Here is a 21,430-nt window from a genome sequence, read left to right as displayed (position 1 = left end):
GGAGCAGCTTGTGCCCAGGCAGCCAAGAAGGCCAATGGCAACCTGTCCTGTATCAGATACAGTGTGGCCAACAGGACCAGGTAAGTGATCACCTCCCTGTACTTGACACTGGTGAGGCTGCACCTCGAATCCTGTGCTCATTTCTGGGCCCCTCACTACAAGAGAGACATTGAAATTCTGGAGTGGGTCCAGAGAAGTTCAACAAAGCTGGTGAAGGGTCTGGAGTAACATGATTTAGTGGTGGCCTTGGCAATCCTGCAGTAACAGTTGGACTTGATGATCTTTGAAGGTCTTCCCGAAACTAAACCATTCTATGATTCCATGACCGCCCTCCTCAGGTCCTCAGCCCCCGCCGATGGAAGGCGCGGCACCGGCCGTCCAGCGGGCACAGAGGCGGCGGCGAGTGCTCGCCATTGTCGGCCTGCGCCCAGGGGCACCGTTTCCATGGCAGCGGAGAGGCGGGACCCGCCGTTGCCATGGCAGCGCCGTTCCCCCCGGGCCTCTGCCCGGGCGCTGACTTTGATGGACGTTTTGGGACCGTTCCCTGCAGCGGAAGCACGTCCTCACCTTTGGCCCTAGCCTGCCAGCCCGACCGACGGTTGCCTGGCAACGGCGACGCGGGGCGGCTATGGACGCGGCGTCGCTGCCCGCCGCGCTGGAGCTGACGGCCAGCGGCGGCGCGGGGCTGAGCCCGGAGAAGCGGGCGGTGCTGGGGTCCTCGCTGCTGCTCCTACAGCGCGACTACCGCTTCGATCGGGTCTGGTTCTGGGGCTGCATCCAAGGCGTGCGCGGCGCCTACTACATCGCCGAGGGGCTGGGCCCCGACCGCGCCGCGCCCCGCAGCCGCCTCTACAGGTGCGGAGTCGGGCCGGGCCTCACCGCGGCTCCGTGCAGGGGACGAGCAGCTCCCTGGGAGCGGTTGGGACCGGGAGGGCCGATCTGGGAGCTGGTGGGAGAAGAGAGGGGACTGGGGAGCCAGGGCAGGCTGCCCAGCTCCCCTGGAGGGGGCTTCTCTGTCCCCTGATGGGCCTGGCAAGGCTGCATTAATCCGGGTTCTTCCGCGGGCTCAGGCCTGTGTCATGCTTGCGCTGCAGCTTGAACTGCGTGGAATGGAGCCTCCTGCCACCAGTGACGAAGGAGATGATTGCGCAGGCTGAGCAGGTGACGGGCCGCTTCCAGGGAGATCCTTCTTTTGCATATGAGTTCGCTGAGATAAATGCAGAAGATGCTGAGAAGTTGATTGAAGGTGGTAAGGAGGTAAATACAGCAAAACACTTCTGAACTGTCTTTGCTGCAGTTGTACCCCTCACACTGGACAGGTGGTGGCTCCTCCTTGTTCGTAATAAGCAGCCTGAGCTCAGGCAAAATATACCTAATTTTCTTTTTCCTGTCATTGTGTAGCAACAGCTTCTTGATTGAACTCTTATTTCAGTTACTCCTGGAGTTAAGTCATGGCTCAGATATACTATATCTCCCTTATGTTTTATTATGCACAATTAGTACATGTTCTGACTGCAGTTTCTGAAGCTTTAATAGGAATGCAGGCACCATTATTTATAAATTAATAGACGAGTCATAAGTAGCTTAATTGAGAGGGAAGAAAGGATGGAGGGAGGGATAGTTAGCCCTCTGGTGGGTCTCGACTGTCTGCTCCTAGCCACGTTTGCTGTCATCTCATGAGAAAAATGTCCAGTTTGGGGCCCTACTCTTAGTGCCCTTGGGCTCCAAGCTGATGAGTCAGTTGTGGTTTCTACTGTCACCTCGAGTTTATTTTCAGAAATGACAAGAAGGCTAGTCCTTGCCTTTAAAATTTGCCTATTTTACTTTAAAGACCTCGATCAAGGAGGAGGTCCGCCTTGTGGCTACGATAGAACAGATAGACAGAGCGGTTGGCATCATCCCCCGGGGGGCATTTGTGAAGACTCCTCTTGGGTCTGTGCATGAAAACAGAAACTTTGAAGGTAAAGTCCCATTTTCTTTATCAGGATCAACTATACTTTGATCATAAAGGCTGTAAATTAAGATGACTTTCTCTAGTTGATGTTTTGATTTCAGGTTTATTTTTTCCTTGGGTAAGATGAACGGGAGGAGAGAATTCAATGCCACTAATATTCAGGTGCATGATTCAACGCTGGAAGGTGGGAGGAGAGTTAGTAATGGCTCTGAGTCATTAAACCTGTAGTTCCATTTGTCTGTGTATAGTTTATGTCGGTGTTTAGCAATTATAGCTGCAGTGAATTCTCCATCTAGATACAGGATGCAAGCAAATGGGCACAGAGAGTTGGTCTCAATTCAGTGTCCATTGCTTCTCTGAGCTGCAGTTAGCATGGTCTGCAATGCACAGTATCAGGGAGTGCTGCTGCCCTGTTTCTGGCAAGCCTTTGATCTTCTGTGGAGTCCACTGAAGAAAGATTGTGATTCTGTCCTATACTGTGGGTGTTAGAGAAACAATATGGTATTTGATGATACAGTGAATGTTAGCCTAGCTTGCTGTATTAATGGTCACCAATGGCTGTTTGCAGGTCTTTCTTTCACGAAGGCAAAAAAATTAAGTTCCTATTTCCATTTTACTGAGCCTGTTAACCTGAAGAATAAAACTCTGCTGGAAAAGGCTGATCTGGACCCATCCACTGACTTTCTAGACTCTCTGGAGCATGATATCCCACAAGGTAAAGGTGGCAGAATCTACAGTTACAATGAAATGAAAGGCAGTCTGAGTAGTCTGTGAAATGCCAAGGCAACGAGGTGTGGGTTACTGTAGAGTTGGTATTTGCTTATGCAAATCTGTAAGGGAACTTTATCCTTTACTACATATTGTATTTAATTCGTTTTTTAAGTAATTATAAAGGCTTACAATGGTAAGATGTAAGTGTACCATGGCTGCCACATCCTTTCCACAGGTCTGACCACACCAGCAGTTACTCCTTCTGCCTGAATGCCATATTCTGGCCTCACTTCTATAAAGCCTGTGGTAACTGGTGTTCCTCTGGGGAGAGAGAACTTCACCACTGATAGAGGGAATTTATATGGTTTGAAGTAATTCGCGCCTCTTGTCCCACCCCACTATTCCTGTTCTTTATCTAAATGGGCTCTCATTAACACTAAGCTGATATCTTTAGAGGCTGAATTCAAAAGTTCCTTTGATAAATTCTGAGAGAAATGCTGCAGTGTGGAATAATCTGTACTTTAGCAGGATTACTCACCGTGGAAGGAGAAAGAAAGATGTGCATACTGGAATGTATCTTCAGTTCACATCTGTACTGTTCTGCTGGACAACTGTTAAATATATTTAAAGCCTCCTCTAGGGATGTCTCTGGCAGAATCTTTCTCCAAAGAGATGGGAACAAGTTGTTATTTGCTTCTAACTGCTTTTTGCTGATTTGCTGTATTTTTTTAATTTTCTTTTTTAATTGGGCCAAGTGTTTTCACATTCTGCTGTCTAGAAAGATTCTTGGGACACAGTCAGAACTTAGCTTTGCTGTTTCTTTCCTATCCTGAAGTAGCAAGATAGGATAGTAGGTGACCTGTGCCAGATGGAATTGGCTGGAAGGACAGTGCGTTGCCAGTGCTGTAAATAGCTTCTCAGACTTTACACACACACACACATATATATATTCCAGTATTTCCTTTGGCAAAAAAACCCCAAAACCAAAAAAGCTAAGGCTGAACCTAGTGAGCTTCTGCCTGCGTTCTGAACATTTTTGACTGTTCAGAGCGTAAACAGCAAGAAAATCTAAACCGTTGTTCAACTTAGTGCGAATGTCCTTGCAGCAGTCATTTTCCAGAGGTGCAGTGTGGAGAGACTGCACATTTTTACATACACTGGTTCAATCAGCTGGCCCTTTTGTCTCAAAAATGAGTATTGCAAGGGGGATTAGGTACTAGTTAACTCCTGAGAAAGCTTTAGCTTCAGTTTCTTATGATAGTTCAGGTGTTGCTATGGTTTGTATTTCCCTCTCCCTTTTTTCCTAGGGTTTGTGGTAGAGAGATTTTTGGTTTTGTGAGGCCAAAAACTACAGAGCTACTGCAGCAGGAGATGAATCTATGGTGCTTTCTATATTTCTACTAGAATACAGGCACCCAGGGCTAAGTGTCTGAAGGCTGATTTGCATCACAGAGCTGGTTTTAGCCACCTTCAGCTATGATGGAGAGTGGCACCTTTGAAAGATTACAGATACTATTCTGCAGTGTTTCACATCTAGTTCAAGGGACCAGGCAACTGGCAGGTCATGATGTGTGTTAGACATGAAGATGGTGGTTTTGTTGAAGTCTCTAAATCAAATTTGACTTATAGCTGTATTTTACCCTGTGGCAGAGAGAAAATGGGGCTCAGCTGTGCCATTGTCATGTTTGTCTTCCCTGAGGCAACCTGAGGTCTGTGTTACTGTGAACCTTTGCCCCCTTCCTGGGAGGTTGTGGTTGTTAGTACAGATTTCAGTCTCCTCAAAAAAGTTACCTCTCAAAGACTACCTGAGCTCAAGGGAAGCGGAGTGCTTCTTAATGGCAAAGAAGAATCATCGTGGTGCGTATGCAGCTCTGGCTGCTCTGTCCTGCTCTTTTTTGGGCTGGACCTGAGGATTGATGGAATGAGCTTGTCAGGTGAAGGAAGTAAGACATGAACTGGTTACAGGATCAGCAAAGCATGTAGCCTCTCTAATTGCACTCTATCACATGCAGACAGAAGCTCTAACACTGAAGAAAGATCAACCTACCCTCCCTTCAGACAAGCATTCAAGTTGCCTAAAGCACCGGTTACTTGTGAAAATGTGTATGTGTGGGAAAGAACGGAGGGCAGACACAGGCTCTCTGCTGATTTTATCAGCATAGCTCTGCCAAAGTCACTCACTTCTGGTTGCAAGGCACTCAACTGCTGGTTCTTGGATTACCTTCCTTCAGCTCTGCCAGTGTGTGTTGGTCCTGACCCAGAGCAGACAGTGCATTTTGTATTTCCTGACACATTGATTGTTCACAGCTCTGTCAAATCTCTTCATTTAGACCTGAAACTTTTCTTCCCTTTCCTGGCTAGATCTTCTCTTGAATGATTATTGTCAGAGCAGAAGTAGGAATTCCCAAATCTATTGCATCTAGAGCTGTGACTGAAGTCAGAATTGTCTCTGCCCTCAACAAATACGTATGAAGCGGACTGGGGGTGAGTGACATCTGAGTGATGCTTCTAGCCTGCACTGGCTAGAATTTCCCTAGCACCTTAAAAGACCTGAAGAACAGGACTAAGAGATTAAGGGCTAATCTTAACTTGTCTAAAAGTAACAACTCTGTTGGAATAGTTTTCTTTATAAACTGAAGACTGAGCCTCTGTGACGGCTGTCAGGGGGGTAACTGTCATAAAATGTATGGTGTGTCATTATAGGAGAGCAGAGGTGTCTTACAGAATGGAAAGTTGGAGGCAGAGAGAACATTTTATATGACAGCTGAGAGGTGGGAAGAAAGGAAGTTAAATCCAGGCTGAATAAGGGAAACGATGGTAAAAGCGGAGAGTTTAGTGCAAGATTGGAAAACCTGGGGTTTTGTAACAAAACTGTCTACCAGTCTTATCTTTACCAATGGTACCTGTCATGATTGCACGTTCCAGATTCTGTGTGTATGTGTCTATTGGGTTATCTGTGCACTTTAAGCGTTCAGAATATGTTGCTACTCCTCCTCTAATCATACTGTGAGTCTGTTTTTTCTTGATGTCTCAGCTCCCAGAGACAAGTGACTGTGACTTAGCTTTTATTAAAAGCCCCACATGTAAAAAAAATGATTGTAGAGAAAAGTGGGAGAATGTGAATCCTGTCTCAAAAGCAAATTCAGTTGGTTTATCCCCCTTAAAGTCTTCAGCTTTTTGAGCCAAACTCATGAATTTGAGTTTGGACATGGAATGGTTTTTTGAACATGGACCGATTGCGATACTGATCTTCTGTCACCACAGCATCAGATCATGTAATGCTTCATTCTGATCCAAATGGCCAGCTGGCCAGAACGTTGCATGCTGGGATCTGTAGGTTTTGCTGCCATATGTCTGCATTAAAGATAAGCTTGTTTGCTCTAGTCTAAGCAGACAATCTGCTCAACTTTATGTACAATTAGATGTAGCCTTTCAGCTCCTGGCAGATTGCCAGTGTAGTCTTTTCTGCTGCATGGAGTTCAGCACCCTGGGCGATAGCATTTCAGGAACTAGAGTTGTGGCAGTTTTACATGTGCTTGCAGATAATGGAATGGCAAAGCAAATAGCAGTAATTCCTAGCATGCCTACAGCATTTTCACTTGATGACCTAATGTTGTGTAGATATGAAATAATAGTCAATTGTCAGGCATTGACATGATAGGGAAAGTGAAAAGGGAGAGGGAAGGATGGTTTTACTGTGACCATGGTATTGGATGAGGCAATGATACATTCTGCAAAGATTAAGGAAGGGGATGGGAGAAAACTTAAGGTGCTAGTGTAGAATGGAAAGCTTGGAAGTAAAATGAGATGGAGGATTCAGTTCTTTGAGCTTCCAAACCGTGGTTCAGTAAAGCAGTAACCTGACTCTGAAAGTTTGTTACGGATTACTGACTCAGATAGATCACTTTGATATGGAGATATGGGACCCCAACAGGGCACTGTTAAAAACTGATGCAGGAGTGGAGGTGTGTCCTAGGCAAAGGAAAAGAAAAATGTAGATAGGAAGAGATATGAGTGGAAATAAGATTAATATAGAAGACTTTATTCAAAAGTCATGACTCCCAGTCAATAAATAGCTGCTTTTGGTTGAAAGCATATCACAGTTCACTGTTAAATAAGAGTAGGATTTAAATTTAAAGAATTTAAATTTTTAAAGAATGTAAAAATCAATATAAAAGGAAATGCATGAAAGTGGGAACAACAAATGATTGATATAAATTGCAATTTACAATGAGTAAAAAAGGACAAAGGAAGCTGGGATATCTTGGAGTAATCCATGACAACTGTAAGGAGGATTTTTTTTTTCTAACTATATTGAGAAGAAAAGAAAGCATTGACTTTTTCAGCAATGGTGCTGGAAACTGGCATTACATGGTGATGGTAAAAAGGCTGCAAAGAATGTGGAAGGGCAGAAATGCTCAATTATTTATTTATATATTTAAGAAGTGAATCAAATTAAGAAAATAAAATACTGTTTCAGACAGTTTTCAGACTGTTTTCTAAAGGAGGATAGAATTAGACAACTTTTACTGTGGGTCAAAAAATGAAAATGGCAAAGCCAGGTAAGTTACTCCTGAAATCATTATCTCAGAGACTTGTGGCATACTTACAATGTTAACCGTTAATAAATCCCGTCATTGCAGAAATATTCCCCATGACTTATCTTGATTAGTAGCTGTGATTCAGAAATCACTGAACAAGCGTGTTTCTGGAAGGGGTCAGAGGGGGCTTCAGCTGGGACCAGTGCCAGTACTGGTATTCTCCAACCTATTTTTAATCTGGAAGCAGAGGATTGGTAGAGAGACAAATAACAACAAGGGCAGGGCGGCTACAGAGATCTGGTAAAATGGGCTTACTTAAATAAAGCACATTTTGGTGTAGCTACCTACAAAGTCACATATCTAAGAGCAGAGACTGGAAGTCTACAATGTAAGAATTGTATTTTGGAAGCTATGGCTGAAAAAGGAAATTGAGACACAACCCACTGAACACCAGCTCCCAGTCTGATCCTGTGACTTAAAGACTAATTTGATCTGTAGATGTACAAACAAGGGTGTAGCAAATAGAAAGAGGCAGGTGACTTTACTCTTGCATCTACTGCTAGTGGAATCATAACTGGATTACTACACATTGCAAAACTGGACAGTTGCAGAAAAGAGCCACAAAATGACTCAAGGGCTGGTAAGAGACATAAACAGTTCAATCTGTTTATCTTGCAGAAAATAACAGGAGAATGACTGTGTAAATACTGCATGGGGTTTAAGTATTAGGTACTGAAGATCTATTTAGTGTAGCAGAGAAAAAAGGCATAATGGGAATCAGCAGCTGAAAATTATAGCTAGAAAATATAAAGCGAAAAATTACGTACAGATTTGAACAGTGAAATGATTACCAGCCTGTCGAGGGCAACGGAGAGTCTGTGTCTCTTGGCGTCTTAACATCATGCTGGATGTCTTCCTGGGAATTGTGTTTTAGCCAAATGCAAATATAAGTTGTTAGTCCAAGACACGAGGAAGTGAGTTCAGTTTAATGGGCAGTGGTATGTAGGAGTCCAGAATAGATGATTTCCTGGTACACCTGGCTGTAAACTTGACAACAGCCATGGAGAGTGATCTTGGGCTTCTTCGTTGTCAGCGACAATAACACAAACGTGACAGTGGGTCACTGAGACAATGACTCTAAGCACAGGCTTTGCTTTCTGGACTATGATGCCTGAGGGCTCAAAGGAGGACCAAGGAGATTCTTGACTTACCGTTGTCCATTGTGAAGGCTAAACTGAGGAGCTGAGACCTTTCAGATGTAATTGCTGACTGTAATGCTGGTGGAGACTTTATAGTATTATTCTAAATAGGTATAAAGTGGCAGGGTGGATCATAGTGAGTTGTCTACATGCTGTTTCAAGATTTGGCTATAGTACCTAGACAGAAGAGCATTTCAGTTTCTTTACCATTTTGACTGTGGAGGGAGTGACAGCCACGCAGTCTGTAGCTCTATTTCTTCACCCCAAAGCATATTTGGAGCATTCCCTATGCAGCATTACAGACCAAGGGATCTGTGGCTGTTTCCTTGGTTGAATACTTTTGGCACTAACTTTTTTGTAAACTTGTTGAACAGTAGCCTGGGTTAGAACACTAACCTCCTGTCCTCTGAGTTTCATTAGCACACTCTTTATTGGTTTAGCAAAAGCTGGTGCTTAATGGGTCTTTGAAGATGGAGAGGTTGCATTTCTAAGTGGGAGATAGTTTCCTTTGGTCACTCTCAAGAGCCATTTTGGTTGCCCCATCTTGGCTGCCCAAAAACCCAGGTGCTGGAAGGAGGAAGGTGAGGAGGCAGGAACCTGCTTTATCTCCATGCATTAGCACAGCTAATTAACTCCCTTTTGACCCCACCTCCAGGCAATTAATCCCCTATCAGCCTAGTCTACAGCCATTTGAAGAGCCTGTGTCTGCAGAGGTATTTACAACCCTCAGCTAGCCAGCAGAGAGCAAGTCTGCCCGTTATCAGGGCTTTAAGACAAATGGCTGCCTATCTCCCCAGTGGCCTTGCAAAATCCAGCAAAGTGCTATGCTGTGCTGGCCACCTACTTTCACCCAGCTTCCCTTCTCTGCTAACATTTCACAGATGTGACCTGAGCCCTCCCCTTTCATTGCTTAACAATAAGCAGCACCTCCCCAGCTCTGTGAAAGCTGAGAGCAAGAGCACTTTACTTCTTAGCCTGCCAAAAGCCACACGGGGACAAGGCTTTTCAAGCTGTCTCACTGAAATCCAAACTAAAAGACCCATAATGAATGAGAGGGCAGTGCTTCGTGTTAGCAAGGGAAAAAAAAGGTAGCCAAAATGTAGACCGAAATACCTCATGTGGCTCACAGCTATCTTATTTCTGGTTAGAAAAGGTAATCTTTAGGCTCAGTGAATCTGTGAAACTGAGCTACATTATCCCATGGAGTTACCTGCCACTTATGCAAGTGGTTTTGACAAATAAGCTTTATAACAGTGGTACAGAAGGAGTAAAACAGATTACTGTGCACCAGAACAGCCAGCTTTCAATTATGAGACTCGAACCCAGTAGCTGTCTCAGTGGCTTATTAGTTACAGCATCGGTACCTGAATTTCTCTGTTAAAACTGAAGTCGGCCATCCTTAGAAATAATCCTAGGATGGCCGTAGCTGCTGCCTTCCAGCAGGGCGCACTCTAGTGCCAGCATTGTCAGTGCTGAGCACAGAAAAGGAAATCGCAGAGAATTAAAATGAGAAAGAAAAGCACGAAGTGCAGCATCAAATTGAGGAGAAGCTATGGCCTGAGTTTCCAGACTGTGTGTGGTATCCTGACCTCCTGAACTGTAGGTATGGAGAAGCTAGTCTGTCCCTTCCAAGCTTAGGTTATTTCTGGAATGGTCACTGGGCTTTTCGATAGCTTCCTTATCACCCTCAGAGATCACAGGCATGCAACGGACATACACAAATACATAAACATGTCTTCCACATCCTTCAAAAGTAGACACGCTCTTCATTGTTGCTAGTGATGTGTGGGCTGGGGAACCTTTAGAGGCTGTTAAGGCCACTCCTGCAGTGACCCAGGAGAGTTGCCTGGGAGCAAGACAAGATGTTGTCTCTCCTACAAGCTGGGGTGCTGCCAGCTCAGGAGTTCAAGATCAGATTGGAACCTCTCACATGGCAGCACAGCAGGAGGGCTCCAGAGCCAGCTACTATTATAGCTTTTGACTGGCTGTCCATGATCTGCCTTGATTTCTGCAAAGGAGTCTGTTTTCCTTGAGCTTTGTGTCTATGGATAATAAAGCAGTGCATTCACTGCTTTTGGGTCCTAGCTCTGTATCACCTCAGGGGTCTTGTTTAGTCGGAGGCCTTGGATGAGTTTATACTGGAGCAGAGCTGCCCATCATCTGAGAGCTGTGGTAGAGTCCTTTGCTCAGCTGACTGCTGCAGTGAAAAAATGAGGACAGAAGCAGAGTCTTTGTAGCAACTTTCCAGGGATTGTACTTAAAGTTTTGTCCTCCTAGTAAAAGAAACCATGGCGTACTCTGTGTGCATTTTAGCTCCTGATTCGTTGGACATGAAAAGGAGATGAACTTCTTTCTGAACTGATGGGAAATGCTGGTAAAGCCTCTTAGAACCAGAAGTTGTAGTTTTATCACCACATCAGTCAGCCTTGGCCTAACCCTTTCCTCTAGGAAATGAAAAATTACCTGTGGGGAAAGCATATGGCAGTCTGTGTGTCACTGAAGTCGGAACGAGGTCAGCTTTTGTTGGGACTGGTCTGTTTCTGAAGGGACTCCACGTAAGGAGTGCAGCAGTTGGCATTGGTGCCAGCCCTTGCAGATAGAGCTTTGCTGTGCTGTTTGCTGCCCCTTTGGCCATAGAACTTTTGCAGGGAGGAAGTCAGTGGGCGTTGACTTGTTTTACTGTATACGAGTATCATACGGTTTGGAATTCTGCATGCTGAAGGGGTGTGTGGCTGTGTAAAAGGAAAAGGACAGTTAATCTATGGGTATATTTGTACAGCAGTTGTGCTGTACAGAGATAGTTAGGCTATCCCAAGCATTGGAAGATGCTTGGCCATCTCTAGTGGTCTGAACTAGCTTCATTATCCGCACAACTGTGGGGCTATGCTCAGTGTGACAGTCTTCCCAGAAACTGGTAAACTCTTCAGGTAATTTGGGATTCATACCTGTTTTAGTATGAAAACATGGACAGTTTATAATCTGTGCCATTTGTTCGTCATCTTAAGCCCTTTTAACTAGTACTGCTAATTTGATGATGAGGTAAGAAGTACAACTGGGAAACTGACAGGGCTTGTAGCCTGGCCCCTCCTTGCAGGAAAGTGAATTGGATGTGCCCTAAGTATTCGGTGGGTTTTGAATCCCAGCATCGAATGCTTTGTGTTCTCTCAGGATTCAGAGATCAATGTGAGGTTCTTTGCCCCTAATCCAGCCCCTGTTCATCATTATCACCTCCTCAAAGTGGCCAGTGCTTTGTTACCAGGAGAGGCAAAATCTTACAAGGTGGTCATAATCTCCTCTGAGAGTCAGACAGATATTCTCCCGTGGGTAAGAAAGTGACAGTGACCGAAAGCTCTAGGGGGAAGCAGGCTAGAACAAAGCTGTCCCTTGCATCCTTTCATCAAACTGTTAATCTTTCTTTCAAAGACATCACATTTGTTTGGTAACAAAAGCCCCAAAGAAGCTGAATTGAGCCTGAAATCCTGTAGCAAGATTTAGAGGAAGCGTCTTTCATTCAGAGCAGGGAGGAGCGAGAGACTCCTTCTTTTTCTTCCTACCAACCAATGGGCTCACAGGAGCCCACGAAGGTGACGGATTAATGCAGGGGCTCCCCAGGTAGATGCTACGTGACTCGTGGCACGCTCCAAAAATGTTTCCAGAGCGACCAGCTGAACAAGAAATATGGAGTGTGATGAGATCCAGCATAAACTTGTGCTTTGGAAGGAGGGTGCATTGCCACTCTGAGAGATTTCCAAACGTACTACAGAAGACCCTAAATACAATGGTCTGTACTGTAGTTGTCAGAATCTAGATAGTGGGGATTTAAATCAGTTTTTCCTACTCCTTGTAAGTTCTGATTACATATTGTCTTGCTGTTTCCTCCAGTGCACAGCCCTGTTCCAAATCTTTGTTCTGGATGTTTTCCATGCAAAGCCTGGATCTTTTTCTTAACAACAACAACAACAAGTAAAAAAGGATTATAGCTTTATTCTAATTATCAGGTGGATTTATGACTAAAGGGCAAACTAACTGGAGGAGGCTGTAATTTAATGTGTATTACTTCTGTGCTGGCTTTTTCAGTTCTTACCATCCTCTGCTGCTCATTTATGTCTGTGTATTGTCCGTTCTTTTGTGTTGGCATTGCTGGCTGTGCAGCCAGATTCCAGCTGGAAAAATAACTTTATTTTTGGCTAGACTATTTTTCAGTCAGATCCTTTCCCTGACCTGGTTCACTGAGCAGTAAATAAACACTTTTGTGGTCTCTATGATGGAAGAGTGATGAGGGAGGGGAATAAGGGTTTGAAGACAGAGGCTGTTTCAACTGGATTAAGCAGCACTGTTGTCAGATGTCTAAGTATGGCCCGAATTTCACCCAGTACTCAGAGGCAACTAAATACTATTCATCATTGCAGTCCCTGGGTCTTCCTTGTCAGCAGGAAACAGGTACTTTATGTGTTAAACAGAAGGCCCAGGCCTGTCTTAATTATTTCTGCTGCAGAGGTGTCCCCAGTGGCAGAAGATAATGGGAGAGAAAAAGCCTCTGAAGCAAGATCATTTTACTTCAAGGTTTGAGCATGGTTGTATTTGTATGTCAAAGATGTGGCAGGCGTTAGGACCAGGCAAGAGCCGCTTGGCAGCATCTGACTGTTTGTAAGCTGTGCTTTCCTGGCTCTGGAGGCTTTTTAAAACAGTACTGAACCTGCAACCAGTCTGTGTTTTTATTTAATTATTATTAAATAGTTATATGGGGAATTGGCAATATTGACAGCAGTGTTAACATATGGGGTGCAGGTGGTGTGTCAAGCAAATGAAAGAGATTTAGTTTGCAGCCAGTAAGTGGCATAAAGGAGTTTGAGCCCCACATAAGAATGGATGTGTCCTTACGGCTGGTAGGCTGTGTTTGAAATGTCCGTGTGGCGAAATTTGTTGAGAGCCAAAGCACAGTGGCCTTTCCTTACAGCTGCTGTGCTTTGCAATTTGTCTTTGTTCCCTACAGACAGCAAATTAGAAGTAGGAAACTCTTCCCTGTGTAGGGTTTTCTGTTGGAGGCAAATAGAAGCTAAATCCCATGGGTGTAGTGTAGCTTTGTCAGAGCTAAGTGCTTGGGGTCAGGCAGCCAAGCAGTGGCTGCTTTTGCAAAGGGAAATGGTTTCGTTGCCCCTCTCTGGGTGTTAATATTTGTCCTATTACTCCATACTTCACTCTCTCTCAGGACTGACTGCAGCAAGATACGTTATAACGTGCTGTTGTGGCAGCAGATTGTGTTAATGGCAAGTGCAACCATGCTGTAGCTGCTTTTCCCTTGAGACATTTCCTTCTTTGAAGAGGAATTGATAATGTCACTTTTATGACCCTCTGTGAGCATTTGTGACATGGAGCCTCTCTATCAGGCTGTCTAGCTCTTAAAGCTGTTTCTTCTCAAGCTTGCACTGAAATGAGGCATTGCTGAATCACCTCCAAAGCAGCAATGTTATGAGAGGTCATACTGAAAGTGGACCAGTTATGGCAGGAAAGTTCTTCTGCAAACAGCCCTCTTAAAAGGCTTTTGTTTAAAAGCTAACATCTCACGCACCCTCTTGCCTCTGTGGATTACAAGATTCAGTCCATAGCTGAGACAGACATGGGGGATGAGACAGGGATTTCTATTGGCGACTGGAAAGGAAGAAGAAGCTGAGAAGGAGGTTGACTTTTGAAATTCAGCCCTGGTGTCCTGGCAGCTGTTGAAGGGCCATAAAAAAGGCAGTGGTTTAACACTGGGTGAGCATCAGGATCTTCAAAGCACTTTCTTGTTTGGGAAAGATGTAAGGAACTCCTCAGAATTCCTGCCTGTGTTTGGAGGGGTGGAGGCTGCAGCCTGATCCAAAGAGGGAATAGGAAGCTCCAGATCTTCATCCAGCGGATATTTTTCCCATGCTCTTTCCTCCCACACAGCAGCTCCCTCCCTTCCCTTCTGGAGCAGCAACAGGCAATGGTTTCAGCACAGACAGTGCTTGGCTTCCTTAGGTTTGCTGGGTGCAGCTTAAGAATTAACTTGGTCTTAAAAAAAATGTATTTTGAAGAATGGAAACCTCACCAGAGCAGTGTTACTGTTAGAAATCTCCAGCATGAGAGCAATGACCTCCAGTTCCCTGCACCTCAGCGGCTTAGCATGATTGCGAAGTTAACTCTGCTTCCTGATTTAACAGACAATACAGGCTACAGCTCACACGCAGATGCAAGTTAAAATCAGTATTTAACTCTAGGAAAGCCAACTTTTACTTGCTGTCTCCGAGTTCTACTTTTATTCCCTCTAATGCAAGTAATAATAATGTTTTTCCTAATGACTTTTATCTAGGGGTCTTGGTGTACCTTACAGACTGATGATGCTTTCTTTACAGCTTCCCAGCCTCCCAGTAAGAGACCTGTTATCTGCCACAAGGGCAATGACGAGCACAGGGACTGGCATGGGATATTCTGAGCCATTGTTAGCAAGAATTTGAACCCAGCATCCTACTTCTCATTTTTATAGTAATACAGACCTACAGCTACCTATGCAATGATTTTACTCCAAGAACCATTTGCAATAGCAGGGAAGGTTCTTAAAAAAAAAAAAAAAAGAAGATAAAAGCTTTTAATTTTCATAATTAGTAATTCTCAATTCTCCTCATCCCTGTTTAAATTGTATTGTTAAATGCATTTTCTAAGACTTTCTCTTGAAGGAGGAAAGAAGGCATATTAATTTTAAGCTATTATTTTATACTGTTCATTAGCTGCTGATTAAAGTACTTTTGGAGTGATTTATAACATCATTATTTCAAACTCCTACAAGAAAGGTGGGCCTGAAAAAAGGTATCATGTTAGAAGATTCTGAAAATTGAGCTGTGATGGAAGAGAATACACTTGTCTTGGATCTTTTAAGGAGAACAACTTTCTCCATGTCTCATGAGCTCAAATATATATATATTTTTTTTCAATACAATTTCCTCAAATACTGCTAACTTGGTGAGGTATAGAAAAAAATTAGGGTAGATTTAGGTTAGACATTAGGAAGAAATTCTTTATTCTGAGCGTGGTGAGGCACAGGTTGCTCAGAGAAGCTGTGGCTGCCCCATCCCTGGCAGTGTTCAAGGGCAGGTTGGACAGGACTTTGAGCAACCTGGTCTAGTGGAAGGTGTCTTTGCCTGTGGCAGGGGGTTGGAACTGGATGAGCTTTAAGGTTCCTTCCAACCCAAACTGTTCTGTGTTTCTATGAAAATAAGTATTGAGAAAATGGACTCTTATTTTCTTATTTTAAAGGACCAAGAAAAGCAGACAGGTTCCATAACTGTAATGTGATGTCTTCTAAGAAGGCAGACACCAGCACTGTGTATCAAGTGCAGTTTCTGAATTGGTTTTTTGTGTTGCAGAAGTCTAGTCTGGAAAAGTGTACTGAATTGTCATGGTTTAAGCCCAGCCGGCAACCTCGGCACAGCCACTCGCTCACTCCCCCCTACTTCCTCCCCCTGCTCCCAGAGGGATGGGGAGGAAAATCAAAAGAATGTAACTCCCACAGGTTGAGATAAGAACGGTCCAGTATATCACAAACCACTACTGCTACCACCAATAATAATAATGATAAGGGAAATAACAAGGGAAGAGAATACAACTGCTCACCACCCACCGACTGACACCCAGCCCTACTCGAGCAGTGATCTAGCCCTTCTGAGTAACTGCCCCCAGTTTATATAGTGGGCATGATGTGCTGTGGTATGGAATACCTCTTTGGCTAGTTTGGGTCAGGTGTCCTGTCTCTGCTTCCTCCCGGCTTCCCCTCCTCCCTGGCAGAGCATGAGACTCACAAAGTCCTTGGTCAGAGTAAATAATACTGAGCAACAACTAAAAACATCGGTGTTATCAGCGCTGTTCCCAGGCTGAAAGTCAAATGCACAGCACTGCGCCAGCTACTAAGAAGGAGAAAAATGACTGCTACTGCTGAACCCAGGACATGAATAAATCACTTCTCATAGCTGGGTTAGAGAAATGTGCCCAGTGATCTGGTTAGTAAAGGTGGTACTGCTGCTGCTGTTTGGCCCTGCAGAATAAAGAGCAGCTCTATGGCTAATCATCATTCTGGCTGCGAACAGGATCTGTGTGAAAATGGCATTATAGTTTCAGAAAGTTTCTTAAAATTTTTTCCTATCCTCAACCCATGTTGTGTCAGTCCAGTTGGGATTGCCCTGAAGTAACCTCCTTGTTTTGCCCTCACTTCACAGGAATACTTATGCAGCACCAGCAAAACTTTATTGTCCATATTTGCATAGAATTAGATGGAGAATGAAGGATCAGAGAAGAACTTGAACGTATAACAACTTAGTATTCTCCAAACATCTCACATTTATGATTTTGAGCCCTTTGGGAGTTTGCAGCTTGCACAGGCTGTAGCAAAATGAAGCAGCTGTGCATCACAGCCTTCAGAGATCTGGCATAAAAGTGAATGGAGCTGTCTTCAATTACATCTGTCCACTTCTGCCAGGTGTGAAGATGCATGGGAAGTTCCTTTGATCAGCAGTCAACTGCTGCTAAATACTCCGCAGAGACTGATAAGCCTGTGTGACACTGGGTACATGTTTTGAGGAGATCATGGATCAGTCAGTGTACTCTCTTGTCCCAGAGCATAGGTATGGGGATTCAGTCAAGCTGAACTTGATTTTCTCTACCTTCTCTGCAAATTTGTCCAACAAAAAAGTCTGAATCCAGTTATAGTTCCTGAGAGCATTGATATCCCTGCTTTCCATCTCACCTTTCCCACTTGCCATGCTCCAGGCATTTGCTTTTGTGCTTTGTAAATACTTTGGGGCAGAGGATTCATCTGTGTACATGAACATATATATACATACTATCATGTGTACCCAGGCTGTTGGATGCTTTCTGTATGTCATGAGGCATTAGCAAACTAGATAATCCCTACAGGCTTTTACCACCCAACAAGACAAGACACAGTCCTATTCTTGACAGACTTGCTTCTCGGAGGACTGGTCCTAAAAGACAATGAGAGGTCCTCATTCCGTTATCTTTTTGTCAGAGAAACTCTTCCAAAAGTTTACAGTCCCCCCTCTGCAAACCAATTGTAAAGCTGTAGCAAGACCCACCAGTATTTGGATGAAGGGCATGCAGATAACTTTGCAAGTTCAAGCTGAAAGAACCATGCACTTAAAGCAAAGTCATTTCAGTGTTCAAAGGAGAAATGGAAAAAGTTATTTGTCACAATTACATTCAGATCTATGTGCTTGCCATTTGTTGCTCAACAGCCCCATGCACAGTCTAGCTACTGCCACTAAGCAAATACTGAAAACTTGTAGAGGCAAAGTTCAAGAAACTGTTTGAAGGCTTGTCCTTTGACAGCAGATGGCTGTAGTGCTTCAGCCACTGGATGATCTGCCTTGTAGTGAAGTATTCTTCATCTGGGTTTCCATACTATCAAAGTAATGAAGTTTCTTAAGAACATGCAGATTTTGTCGGAAACCCAATAGGTCAGAATTTTTAATGCCAGTGACTGAACCATAGCATGTGCTTTTACTCAGGTGTAACACAGATCCGAGCCAGTTTGTGTCCATGAGAGGCACTGGAGAGACTGCATGGGAGACTGGGGTTGCCTTGTGTGTGAAACCACTGCTTGTGAAGACACTAGCTCATGTTTTAACTAGAATGTTACAGGAGTGCAAGGAAGGTGAAAAGATGGCACACACCTGTACTGGTCCTGCCCTATACTAAGTAGTTCTTTGCTTTACTGTGATTTCAGCTGTTTGTCTTTAGTGGAAACATGGAGCTGAGTGAGTCAGAAGTAAGCTTTCCAGTGCAGAAATCTCCTGAGTTTTTAAAGACTGTGAATTTCTCTTTTGTATTTGTGTCCTGCAGCCAGACTCCATTTGTCAGCTCAGTGACTGTCACAAAGGCAGGCATTCTTGCTATCCATTTAGTTCCACATTTGCACATAACTGAACAGGGTACTTTGAAAGGTAACAGATAAAGATTACATAGGATTTATGCTATGGTATAACAAAGCTGTGGAACATGCTGCTGAAGGAGACAAGGCAAACAATGGCGTCCAACAAACTTCTGAAAAGTACGGAAATACAAAGAGAAAAGATAGCAAACAGGTGAGGAGCACAACTTGTGACACATGGTTTTACAAGGCTTTGAATTGTGGTGTTTCTTTCTGATTCTGCAGCCACCACATACACGTTTCCCCTCCTTCAAGCCCTCAACTACTGTAGTTTGCCATGAACTGCATAAGAGACTACGTGTATTGTAAGTGTGCAAGAACCCGAAGTTACCCCCAACACCACCTGCCCAGCTAGCTGCTGCCTCCTGGCTGCCAGGCAAACCAAGCAACCTGTGCTCCTTCACAGCTGCGGGCAGACCAAATAGCTGCAGGAGCTGCAGCCAACCCTTGGGCCATGTTCTGTGGAGACCTGTTGTAGGAACTTGTGGTGGAACTTCTTCAGCCCTTTGTCGGATGTGAGTAAAATTGGCCATGAGTCGGAAGTGAGGGGGAGGACTGGCAGCTGACAGCAATCACAGAAGCCCTTCCCCAGGCTAACCATGGCATGAGTAAGCATGAGTCAGAGCATAAATTGATGAGCCTAAAATTATCTACAAGATGAATACTGGCTAACTGGCTCAACACATTATGGGCCTTCTGCTTACTCTGGAACTGGCAGATTCTGGCTCAGGGTGCAGATAGGCTGACTTGAATCCAGGCCAGTAGTAGCCTGACAGCTCCAACTGCATTTTTTTTTTCCTTTTAATTTGTGCCTGTGGCTTTTGCCTCAAGATGGAGATTCAGCAGGAACCTTCCCTACAATGCAGCCTCTAGGCATTACTGATTTGGTGCTGAAGCTGGCATTTTCCTCTCCTGACAGCTCCTTGCCCTCCAAGGGTATTGAATCCAAGCTGATGCTCCAGCGCCCTTCCCTCCCTTCCGGCATTGTTCCCAGGCTGTCATGTCAGATGCAAAATAAATACTCAGTGGCTCAGAGCTCCTTGCATCCAGGAGAAACTGCATTTTTACACTGGCTCTGAAGAGGATCTTCAGAGCCAAAGCAAAATTAATGCAGAAACTAATCCCTTTGCCCCTACCACGCACATCCTCTCCAGTGGTGGAGCCAAGAAAGACTGAAGAGAATTAACCTTTTCTGTAAATTTCTCTAAGATAGGAAATATCCTGCTTTCTGCTTTCTTTTCTTCCTCTTTCCCAGCTGCTGCATCAGGGAAACCAGCCTTCCCTGGATCAGGAAAGTGCCTTCTTTCTCTTCCCACTACTGATGTTACAAGTTTATTTTAAGAAGAAATTTCATACCTATGCAGGATTGCTGTAGCTAGTCTTGGCTCTCTATAGCTATTAGCTAGACCAAGTAGGTGGCAGAGCTTGTTAGAGTAACTGCTGCCCACTCAGAAGCAGCCAAGAATAGCTGTAGCTTGAACTAGGGCTCGAGTATACAAGATAGGAGCTCCAGGGGTCCCTTCCTGTGACGCATATGGCATTACCATCATAGCCATGGGAATATGCTACTGTGTGAACCTAGAGGCAGACGTATGGAAATGTAATGATGAACTGACAAAAGAAAAAAGGTTATCAAGGTTTCTGGTCTCCCAACTTCCTTCTTTCAGGTGCCACAAACGCCAGTGCAGCCTTGTGCACTGTTAACTGGTGAGGTTGAACCCATGGCAGTCCTCTGCTCAGCTTAGAGACAGCTTGCTCCAGCAGCACTGCCTCTTCCTCCTTCCTAGTAACTCATTAGCACATCCTTTCGCACAGGCTCCTGGACTGTCCAACTAGAGAAGGGAGGCACTGTGGTGGTACTGCGGAGCCTGCTGTGGCTCGGACTGACCTTCTACCATGTCCCAATGACCAAGCAATATGGCTACATCTACTTTGGCAATGGTGAGAAGAACTTGGATCTGCCCTTCATGCTGTGACTCTCCTGTCCAGGGTGAGGATTCAAGAACATTTAGATTTTATATTTAGGATATTTTTGTTTAGTGCTTGTTCTAATAAATACGTGAAACCTCTGCACTTTAAGCAGTATTCTTCTGTGTTTGGACTCTGGCCCCGATTCTTTTTGTAGGACTTCACTGTGTGCAATCCTCCCTCCCTCAACTCCAGATTGAATTCCCTGTAATGTGTCATGCAGATCCTTTAGATAGTAACAAATGGCATTTTCTTCCCTGATGGGCAAAGCCTGAGGTCAGAAATCAAACCAAGGCCATCTGTCTGATTACAAAGACACCACACTTACACAAAAACTAATTTGGAGACAACATGAATGAATGCCAGCTGCCACCCATGAATGACAAACAGAAATAGAGTTTGAGTCAGAGTGGAAAGCTGATGCATACTGTAAAGGATCTGTTCTAAACCCTGAACTCTAGAAAGGCATATTGAAGAGAGTATTTTGGTTTTTAGATGTTAGGTTTCACCAAAATTAGAGGGATCTTTCCAGCTCATGGCACTGAACTGTAGAAAAAAAACCCCAAACTGTTTTTTTGCATCACCTGGTCTTTTTGCAAAAGGTGCTCATTCAGGTTCATCTCAAAGCATGATTTAATCCAGTGACTTTTCTATTTGTAAAGCTCACTGTGCAGAGCTGTCTGGGCTAGAAGACACAGTAACTTCTGTATGTAGGAGAAAGAAAAATCTCTTCCTTTCTGAGGGGCTGTAGCTTCATAAAACAGAGGTGGTCAGCCAGAGACTTCATCTCATGATAGTTAATGAAGCGTTGGCTCTGCCTCCCAAAGCAAAAAGATTTTGGTCAGCTCAAAGGGCTGAATGTAGGGCTAAAAAGAGCCATTATAATCTAATTTGATTTCCTGGGTAATATGGGTTTACCCTTACCTTTGTTCCTGTCCATGCCAACAGGTATTGGCAGATGATTCTGATGAAGGCAGTACAAGGTTAAGTGGCACAGTAGTACATAAAACAGCTGTGTTGATTTGTAGCCCCCAGACAGTTATCAAAGAAAGGAGTCAAAGGCAATAGTGACCCTGATAAATTTAATGAGCCTTTCATA

The 21,430-nt window shown here is 44.3% G+C and overlaps 1 protein-coding gene across 1 annotated transcript; it reads left to right on the top strand.

The window, feature by feature from the left end:
* Positions 1 to 628: 628 nt before the first annotated feature.
* Positions 629 to 20,339, top strand: RSPH9 (radial spoke head component 9; the record flags this gene model as incomplete). The annotated part of the gene is made up of 5 exons (XM_080614647.1): positions 629 to 855; positions 1,095 to 1,257; positions 1,832 to 1,961; positions 2,523 to 2,669; positions 20,179 to 20,339. The coding sequence occupies 5 exons, from the start codon at positions 629 to 631 to the stop codon at positions 20,337 to 20,339; spliced, it is 828 nt and encodes a 275-aa protein (XP_080470773.1).
* Between the last annotated feature and the right edge of the window lie 1,091 nt (positions 20,340 to 21,430).

The sequence above is a fragment of the Psittacula echo genome (assembly GCF_963264785.1).
Source record: "Psittacula echo genome assembly, chromosome: 4".
Classification (NCBI taxonomy): domain Eukaryota; kingdom Metazoa; phylum Chordata; class Aves; order Psittaciformes; family Psittacidae; genus Psittacula; species Psittacula echo.
The sequence above is the reverse complement of the archived record's forward strand: the minus strand, read 5'-3'. Positions and strand labels throughout refer to the sequence as shown.